The 10,551-nt window shown below is 40.2% G+C and overlaps 1 protein-coding gene across 3 annotated transcripts in view; it reads right to left on the bottom strand.

Annotated features, from left to right (window-relative positions):
- Positions 1 to 2,814: 2,814 nt before the first annotated feature.
- The window catches only part of CFAP58 (cilia and flagella associated protein 58), a 53,413-nt gene continuing 45,676 nt past the window's right edge, over positions 2,815 to 10,551 (bottom strand). For all 3 annotated transcript variants that reach the window (XR_014948923.1, XM_032445428.2, XM_032445430.2), the window contains 3 exons: positions 9,714 to 9,833; positions 8,090 to 8,223; positions 2,815 to 3,861 (listed from right to left, as the gene is read on the bottom strand). Coding sequence is in view for 2 of the 3 variants with exons in the window: in XM_032445428.2 (XP_032301319.2) it covers positions 3,741 to 3,861; positions 8,090 to 8,223; positions 9,714 to 9,833 (375 nt within the window). In the remaining variant the exon portion in view is untranslated. The remainder of the gene's footprint in view (positions 3,862 to 8,089; positions 8,224 to 9,713; positions 9,834 to 10,551) is intronic.

Here is a 10,551-nt window from a genome sequence, read left to right as displayed (position 1 = left end):
ATTAAGGTTGGAAAGAAGCTGTAAGATCATCCAGTCCGACCACCAACCGACCCCCATCGTGGCTGCTAAGCACGCCCATCGGTGCCACATCCACCCGGCACCGATGGTGGCATCTCCAGAGACGGTGACCCACCGCCTCCCAGGGGGGTTTAACACTCCAAGCGGTGCGAGCAGCCACGCTGAGCTGCACGGGGCTGCTTAAAACGTACCCGAGAAAAGAAAGAGCATCAGACTCATACTACTGCCTTTAGAAACAAACTAAAAACACGCTCTGCTGGTGGGGATAGCACAGCAGTGAAACCACCTGCCAAGGAGATAATACTCAACTGCTGAAGTGCCTAACTACAAATACAGATAATTTTGAGATTCTAATCTGAGTAAAGACGGTTGGGATGGCCCAGTTTTCAGACAGCATCGTTAATACCTCAAAAATAGCAGATCCTGGTTTTTTGCTGCCTGACTCCTCTTTTTGACCCTCCTGTTAACCTTACCTTCTGATACCATCATAAAGGGCGCAGGGCAATCAAAGACTATATTCTCTGCTTTTCCTTGCAGCTTATCGTTGCTCACGAGCACACCAAGCAGCTACTTGGGCACCTACAGGCAGTGCTAAGGGACATCCAGCCAAGCAGCCCCTCACCTCCAGCAAAGAAACTTCCCCCATCACTCACCTCCGCTTCGAGCACTTTAGGCCCCTTTTCTTCATCCTGCAGCAGCTCGCTCTTCTAAGACACAGCAGAGCTAACCCTAAAACCTGCTCCTCCGTCCTGATGCTGGAAGTAATCTGAGGGTGCTGGTGCTGTGAATGTTAAATAGCGGCCCTGGGCCCAGGTGGAGTTGATGAGGGCCGTTAAGGCCAATCAGTGCCTCAAGGCTCAGCACCTGCTGCTCTGCTCACTGCAAATGGTTTTCTACCCTTTTGGTAGAAGCTCTTGTTTCTGGGTGCGAACTCCTCGCAAATTTTCTTCTACCTTTCCACCCGAGTACAAACTTTGCTCGCTGCAAAAATGTCAGGATGGATCTACAGTGCGAGCTACTATACAGCTCCAATCCAAGCCAGTGGAGAGAGATTTCTTTTACCTTAGGGGTTGTAGATCACAGCCCTTTGTCTTCATCTTTTCACATAACTTCTTGCTCCTGTAAAGGCAAAGATATCCTTGCTGCATCCAGGCTTACATTTTGCATAGGCCAGAAGTCAATTAGTATTATTCTGCCACAAAACTTTGAGAAGAGCTTCAGAGCTGCTGCTCACAATGCAGAAGTGACCGAACAAATGATGCTCTTATTAATGCTCTGCCTTTCCCTGCTGTGCAAGACAAATCCTCCAATGCTAAAAGCACCTCAGTATCAGCTGGGTTCACTGACATGGAGAGATTTTTCAAGCTCCTTGACTTTTATAGACTGGGAGGATTTGGTGTGCTTTAATCCATTCTCTTACATAAACTCGGAAACAGCTTTGACTCCCTGGCAGTATCAATGAAGCTGCATTTATTCGATGCCTGATTGTGCTGAAAGTTAATGGTAATAATTTGATAACTTTATTTTTCTTGTCTGCATCTCTTCTACAAACTAACGTGTTAATTTAGTTTCTCTGACAATAAGCAAATAACGTAATGAAAATGTAGGTGGGAGCCAATGGGTTCAAATCTGGATGTCTGCAGTAAAGGTTGCTGCACTTTGCAGGTGGAATTTCATTGCAGTTCTTCTGCACTCCCCTGTGGGTTTTTGTTCTGTTTTTGTTTATTTTTCTAATTTAGAAGATTAAGCACTTTTTAGACAAAAGTGAATTCACCTTTGTAAGTCATTAGGCAAATACTATCCCGCCCATTTTAGATACCGGAAAACTCAGGTCAAGAATCACTGAGGGCTGGAGTGTCTTACCATAAAAACAGTCCAAATGTAGGCAATGCAAACTTCTGTGAAATACAATGGAGGATGGAAAGGAGCCTCTTTTGCTGAAGTACTCATAAAAATACAAACAATTAGCGAGCATATTCCATCTGCTTGGCTCCTCTTCCCTTGCTCTGAACAATGTAGCATCTTGTTAAGCACAATAACACCTCATATTATAAGCCCTGATACCAAACAGAGGGAAGAGATGTGCACAGACTCCAATGACTGCTGGATAAGTTAGGCTGTACAGTTCAGAGCATGATAAGTTGCTTCTCTGCAGTGCGACAATATGCTGTGAGGGTAACAGTGTCTCTTATTTGTGTGAACTAGTAAATGTGACTTCGCTTTACTTCAGTACAAACTTCTTCCCAGTATCAGTAAGCAGAGTGGAGTCCAGTTGCAGGCCGGATACTACTCAGGCTCCTAACAAACTCTGCTCTTAAATCCTTCTTGGGATCTCTTCAAACTGAAGCACCCATGTCAGCTATTCTCAGTTATTCTACCTATAAGGACGTGGTACACGAAAGACACGATTCAGACAGCATGACTGCCCTAAAACGATAACTTTAGCATAATGCACTCAGCAGAGAAAAAGCAATAATATCTATTTTGGGAACAAAAGAAAAATACAATGGATCTGATGACTAAGTGTTCTGGTCCCCAGTGTAAAAGCAAAGTAGATCCCTGTCGTATTTAACTTGATTCCTTTGAATTAAACACTTCCATTAAAAGTTTCCCACAGTAGCTTTAATATTTAATTATGTATTCCACCAAAGGAAAGAACAAAATCTTTGCAAAAGGCTTTTTTTTTTTCTTTCTTTCTTTCTTATTTTTTTTAAGTGCATGTGAAATATTTATCAGCATATCTCTTTGGACAAGTATTTTTATCCCCCAGGCTGAGAAAGAGCTTCCATGTACAAATCAGTTTGAAAACATTTTATTTTACAGCTTGAAAGTTTTCTATACTTCGGCACCTCAAGCAGTGACTTTGTTATTTCACTTGTTAATGAATGGTAATTAAATCTCTTTTGGCTGAAAAGGTTGGAGGGCTCCTGCTGCATTACAAAAACAATTTCTGAAAGTTACAAAAATGCCCAAGCCTAGAAATTAAAGAGTAAAGTTTCCCGTGTTTTGAATCCAAGTTTGACTTACTGGGAAGGATTTACGTGGGAGAACAGCATGTCCCAGCCAGTGTGCAGTCTCCCCAGTTGAATAGGCATAATTATGTCACTTTGTGTCTATCAGAGTAAACAGAATCACATTCTTAATAATGCACATTGCAGCCGCAAGCCTCCTTGATCTTACTAACAACTGCAGCAAACAGTGAATAAACCAAATTATATACCACCTGCACAAAGAACTGCTACATGTGTACATCTAAGAACAGAGTTGTTAATTTTGCATTTGCACAGCAGGGCTTGGAACATCAGCTTATTAATTTTTCTTTTCCGTTTTCACTTTTCTTTCAGGTGTTTTGATTCAGACGACAAATGGAGTGAGTGCTTACAACAGAGGTAGATAAAGGGGAAATCGCTCCACATATTAAGGCATTTTGTGGTGTTACTGTGCTGAATAAAGAGATACAGTATGGAAGAAATATCTGCACAGTCTCCACCACTCAGTTCTACAGTTTAGGTTTCTGCTGGCATCACACATGTAGGTTTAGTCCTTTGTTTCTGAACCAGAAGTAGGCTAGTTCTAACACAAAATGCTTTTATTTGTCCTGAAGGCAATACAGTGATTTCAGAGCAAAAGTTGATAAGGAATTTCTTTCTAAATTCTCAGTTGTCAAACAATCCAGCACAGGCAGAGTTTAGCAAGAGACTGGGAAAGCGATGAGTCCGCTCCTAAGCTGTGACTTTGGGAATGGGTCTGCTGAAAGCAAAGCCCCCTCCAGTGAAGCGAGGAACATCAGGTCCAAGGCGTGGGAACTCAGACTCCCTTCCAGCCAAGGATCGCTCCTTCTCCCTTGAAATAGAAACAAAGAAAAGGAAAATGCATTTTTCATTCTGCTGCCCAATGATGTTTACAAACTAAAGAAATTGTCATCCTCCAAAGTTTCTTTGCTGCAAACATGTATCAAGAGATCATTAAAAATCTGTTGATTAAAGCCTGTTTGGCTAAACAGCCATGACTGGGTGTCCGTTTGGATCTAATTACAAGACTAGTGATGTTTTTTTGGAATTATTTAAAACCAGAAACAAATGAGCTTAATGCCACTCCCCAGAATGGTCAGAGCACCTCATTAGAGCAAGTCTGTGCATGAGCTCCCAGATTTCTACTAATCAACCCATTCTAGCAAGTAGACATTTGTTTTAAAACAGCTACATTCATCAAAGGCGCAACGTGGAGATGCTTTTACTTTGTTGAATTTTAATGAATAAATAGTGTTATCTGTCTTCACGTCTTAAGAGAGTTCTAGTGATAATTACTCTGCCTGTGATGAAAAAAATAGCACTGTGGGTACACTGGCAGCCCCAGGAAGCTGCTTTGTCTGAGGATCCAGGTAGGCTTCAATTCGATGGCCTTAGGATGAGGGAACAAGGGTTACCTGGTTCCCTTCTAATGAGGTTTGTGAGGGAAACATGGCAGAACAAATACAAAGGGCAGTATTTCAGACTCACAGCGATACAACTGGATGTTTCAGAAATAGGTCCTGAGATATTTAAAGTTAACAAAGTTGAGCTTTATGATGAACTAGTTTATCACAACAGTAGTGGTCTCCAGGCTTTACAAAGAAGGTCAGTACCATTATTTCTATTTTACAGAGACAAAATCAGAGCAAAACCAGGCTTCTACATTACAACCCATTAGCACCCATATTCAGACCCCAGTAAAGGGAAAGAAAACACTTTCCGGAATTAATATTTTGTCCTTAAATATTACTGACTGCGTGGGGAGAGGAGGAAGTTCAGAGAAACCTTGTAGGAGGACTAGCTCTGCCTCTCTTTCCAAATTTAACTCATATGGAGGTGGGAGAATAGGCAAAAGATAGCTCAGATGAACTTAGCCACGAAAACTACTTGTACATATTTTTAGTTAGACCAGTCTAACTGTAATGGACATTACAGCTGACAGCACTAAGAGCTAACATGCTACATTTAGATGGTTCGTCCTATCTCACTATCAGGCTTCCAAATCTGGGGAGAGAAAATGATCCAGAGTCCATGCTTGCCCTGGCTTCACGCTCCCATGGAGACAGCCAACAGATGTGCTCATCAATATGGAACATTCTGTGCAGCAGAATACTGTAATATATTAATGCAGAATTAATGTGCAGGCAGCCACGTGAAAAAGCTCCCAGCTACCACTGACATTCCTCAGCATGGTTATTTACATAGGTAAGACTGCAGGATCAGGTCTTTGGTGTGGATATAAGCTTTGCATTTTCTCACTAGTCTTTACAAAGATAAAACTAGAACCCTGGTGCTAAAAGCAACTAGAAAAAGTAATGAAGCAGAAAGCATACAAGAAGGAGGTTAAAATGGAGTTAGGAAAAGAAAGCTTAAGACATCTAAGAAAGATAACATTCAGAATCAGAGAAAAGAAAAAGAGGATTTCAGATTCAAAAAATATGAAACTGATATTTTCAGCTGGAACATAAAGTGAAGATAAATTCCTATTGTCACTCTCTATATTCCTTCAGCATCACATGGAAAGCTGCGTTAGTTCAATATCAAGACTTTAAATCACAAACCAGAAGTGTCATGTGGAAATCAATAAAAGCTTTAGATGATACCTTTGAGTGAGTTTATCTGAGAGTATTAATTCTCTTTCATACCAGTGTAATCAATAATGCTGCTAATGCTATTGTCCTGACAGGATCCTCTTTTTATTAGCAAAAGCAGACACATTTATTTCAGACACGGTGTTAACATTAGCCAGTGAGATAAGAGATCAAGTCAGTGGTTTTCTGTCAGCTGGGATTTAGAGCAACCTGAGATTCTAAGAATCAACTGGCTCTGACTCTTTGGTTAGCATCTACACACCAGGCTGTGCCTGTACAGAGCAGTCTGAGGCAGCAATGATGTGGAATGGCTGAATGTCAGGGATGAAGGACTCCCTGGGGAAGCATCAGGCTGCAGAACAGGCTTTCTCCATTGCAGAAAGAAAAAGACGCGTCGTGCACAATTAGCAGTTCGAAGAAGGAAGGCAGCATCACAAGGTTGTTTCCTTTGCTGTTGGGCAACTCAGAAAGGAATCTAGAGATACAGAACCTGCAATTATCCATGGCTGATACATCCATTTATGCCTTTGGGTGTACATAACCTTCAAAGCAGCTTGTGGCCCAGAAGTTTCCTTCTGGGGAACAAAACAATGAGGGGCAGAGAAGAGCACAGGCCCAGCACCCTGCTACCTTTCAGCAACCACTACACAAGGAAGTGTGAGTCAGGGCTGACAGCACAATGTTGGTAGCTTCTGAGCCAGAGGTGGGAGGAATGAGACAGTTGTCCAGCTGAAGCACCACTAAACAGCATGTGACTGTACTTCCAAAACACAGATGTCATAAAGACACCGTGCTCACAGGACAATATCTGTACTCATCCACAAGAAAAACAACCTGACAAACTGCACTAATCGCAGATATCGTTGTCCTGAACCTATAAGCAGTGTAATGAGTCTGTCATTAATGGACCTACACCACAAAATACCATTTGCTGTGTACAGTTAATAAGTTCAGTCAACCTAACACAGTGTTTTTGTTTTCTTTAATGCAGTTCTGCCTCTAATAAATTGTTTTCTCAGTGGTCATAACAAAAATTAATTCTAGGTACAGCATAACAACAAAACATTGGTGAATTTCTTCTCATCTAATGATCAGAAAGAAACAGGATGCCAGGGTCCAAAATGGAAACATTAAAACTATTGTGAAGAGGATACTTAGCTGCTGAAAATGGATTATCAGGCATTATGGTAGCCTCACTTATTGATCCTAAAGCTCCAGGAAGGCCATTAGCACTGCACAATTGTTGTTAATTCCAAACACGAAGGTAACATTATGCAATTTGCAGATAGACTAAAGTCACTGTTTATCACTGCTAATTCAGTCATCAGAACTGTTTGCTGCCTGAAATATGATTTAGGAAGAAATAGATACTGCCAGCTTTGAATTATATTCAGCAATATAAAGTATTGTTGGCTATGATGTGTGAGGACGGGACAAGCTGAGGAAAGGGATGGAAAGATGAAAGACATACGTAGAAAGAATTGGTAACAGGTCATGTCACCTGACTGCAGAAATCTATGGAAGTTCTTTCTGAGTAGCTTATTTTTAAGAGGAAAAGTCCCATAACTAAATTTTCATAAGTGACTAATTGTTGTGCTCCAGCCTGGAGATTCATCATCAGAATGCCTCATCTCTCAGCCTCTGCAAATTGGGTGACTTTAATAGGCCTGAAAATGGGCAACTAAGATCCTAGTTGTTTTCTTTTGATTGGGAAGAGCAGACAAATGCTCAATTATGGACTGAGACTGGCAGGAAGGCAACCTCAAGCTGCTGCTGGTTATGGAGAGACAACAACTACTTACAAGAAAGTTCTTAGGCTCTCCCCTCAAAAGGGTAAGCCATCTGAAAAAGCCAGATTCTGAGCATTGCTTGCTTTCCTCCATTTCCATCATTTCCTTCCACTTTTTCTTCTTCATGTAAGAAGAAAACAATAAGTGGATGGGGAGTGCTCTTCTCTGCAACCATTGGCAATGATATTTGCTGCCAAAAGGGAATAGTCACAGCTGCCACATTTTGGTAGCAATAATGACATCACACTTATGTAGTTGTCACCCGAAGAAAGGTTGTCCTGCATATACAAGGCTGTTTCATTTAATTACAAGCAATGAAGTGCACTGAAGTCTCCATAATATTTGAGGATCTTACATTAAATGAGAAGGACAGAAACCAATCCACGTCTTCTGCGCATCATCTAATTGGCATGGATAATTAAACTGGACTGCAGAATGTATCAGCAGTATCACTACTGGATGTTCTTGATGTGACCACAGATCATAGCAAATCTAGACCAGACTAGTAATTCAGAGTAATATGAAGTAGTGTAAAAGAAAACATCAGGAAAGTTGGGCAACAAAACTCTATCACTTCAATCAAAATTGGACACATTCTGATCAAAAGGATAAAGCAGGGTCTTAAAAGAATGGAGGCTTATGCAAAACATTGTGTAGACAAAACTGTTATTTTCCATACTTGGCCTGATGCTCCTTGCGTTTCTGAGCCAGATATTTCTTTTTCACATTCAGAAGCTCGTTGGCAAGCCTTTCAATTTCATATTTGTATTCTTGGCTCTGTGATTCATACATATTCAGTTCTGAGGACAAAATCTAACAAACAAAAAGCAAAATACAGAAATGGGAGATGTTAGTTTTACTTACATGTATGTTAATAATTTTACAAGCACTTTTGCTTTTCATATTTGACAACATAAGAAATCACCATTATACACCACATTTCACTTTCCTTCAGTTTTCATTGAGTCACCTCTACCCACCTAAGGACAGTTTAGGAGATTAAGGATATGCAATTTTTAACTACAATAAGACATGTAAAATATGCCCCAGGCATTACAGGAATTGTATTAATACATATATTAGCATTTAACATTCTGGGACACAAATCTGGTTGAAAACCCAAAATGAAAAGCTTAAAAAAAAATCAAAGTGCAGGGCTTTATTTAATTATAATGTTTTTTTATTGAGAGAGATCCACTTTGTTGCATGCAGTAATAAAATCTGCACAAAGTAGCACCAGACAGTGTATATATGGATTAAATGATGCTTCCGTGTGAAACTGTAAACTTTAAAGAAAACATGAGCGTGCATAGTGTGTTTTCCTTCTTCAAGAAGGAGAATAACTTGACCTGGCTCCACAAAATGATATGCACACCAGAACATTACAGCATACTGTGCCTGCAATGCACAGTAGCAATTGGCTACATTAAGGACAAATGGGAACCGTAAGGAAAACTTCAAATCACATTCAGTTTAGCTAAACTTTGGCTTCTGTTTTACATTTTCTACATTGTTTTTCTTCTCCATGGAAAGCTAAGATTTGCATAACAGCCCTTTTGTTTCCTAAGGGCCCATCTGCTCCTGTATTTTTTTTTCTCATGGTTAGTACAGACATGATTATGATGCAGTGAAGAGGAGATGATGACTTCAACAGAGAAAGGAGCTGTAGGAGCAGACAAACTCCTGGGGAGACTGATCTTTCATGCAGGAAAGAACAAGGGAAGATCAGCTCATTCTTTCAAAGAATCACTTCTTAATACCATACTTTCAAACTCAAGTTTCCCTCAAGATTCCTTCTCAAATAAGAAATCTTCCCTTCTAGTGACAAAGGGTTAAGGTTACTCTAGTCATCGCTATAAAATGTGCAAGTCTAACACACGTGTGTGTATGCATTTTATGAGAAATTAGAACAGTTTGAGACATAATTTTCTATATACTCCCACTAGTTTGTTAAAAGAAAATGAAATGCTTTTGATTTGCTTATTAAAGATCTCAACATTTTAAGAAAAGGGAAAGAATAATCCTAACAGAAAACTGGTGGTGTCCCACAATGTGCACAGAAAGCATTTACAGCATTATGCTGTGCACATATATTCTAATTGTAATGAAATGAACAAATATAATGGGACAAAAACATATTCTATAGCTTCTGTTGAGGTGCAGAATTAATTTTATTTTCCTAACCAAATATACTACTACATGCACACTGAAAGTCTTCCTGAACTCTACATACATCTCCAGGAACAGCAGTGAAGCTGCCAAACCTGGTAGTCACTCATCCAGAGACAGAAAGCATCCCTTACTTTCAGCTGTTTGGTCTTCTCTCGGAGAGTGTGCCGGTAGAGCTGTAACTGTTCTGCAGCTTCAGGCCCTGGCTGCCGGGCCAGGACATGCTTCAATTCCACATATAGTTTCTCCTTTTCCTAAGAAAAAGATAGGAGGAAGAGCTGTTATAAAACTACTAAAGCTGCAGCAGCACAACCTGCAATGAAACACCAGTGAAAAATGCAACTATGTCAGAAAGATATTTGCAGAGATAAATCTGCCTGTGTGTCAGTCTTTCCTAACCAGCCATAAGGTATTTAAAGTTGTTGTGATAGCAGTGGGAGAGCTCATTAAGAAAAACATCCAGTTAGTTCAAACGATGAATGAAATACTCTTATGCACTGTCATCAGTGAGCATACTATACTACAAAGAACATATAACCATCTCTGGAAAAGTATTTAGGAGTGGGAAATTAATTACAAGTAACTGCTCTTATTCCAATTTCTTCTTATGAGCCACATCACCTTACATTATGGATCATAGCTTCACCCAACAGGAAGTGATAAAGCTATAGAAATGTCAGGCAAGGACTGTACAAAAACAGCAGCTTATTCCAGACAAAATCCTTCAGATACATATATACAGATCTACATACACACATACATAAAACACTCCAGCTTAACTGAGTGGGCCAAGGAACAGGAAAGGAAAGGATAAATAGGAACAACTATGACTCGCACAACTATCAGCAAGTAATTTTTCTTTATCATGTGTCTTCTCTGCTTTCCTGATGGAAAAGACTGGCTGGAATAGGGCACAACCATGCCTGAATGGATACAACATCACAGACCTACTTGGTGTGAACATCTCAAATT

The sequence above is a fragment of the Coturnix japonica genome, chromosome 8 (genome assembly GCF_054131305.1).
Source record: "Coturnix japonica strain WE chromosome 8, WE-NBRP24, whole genome shotgun sequence".
Classification (NCBI taxonomy): Eukaryota; Metazoa; Chordata; class Aves; order Galliformes; family Phasianidae; genus Coturnix; species Coturnix japonica.
The sequence above is the reverse complement of the archived record's forward strand: the minus strand, read 5'-3'. Positions and strand labels throughout refer to the sequence as shown.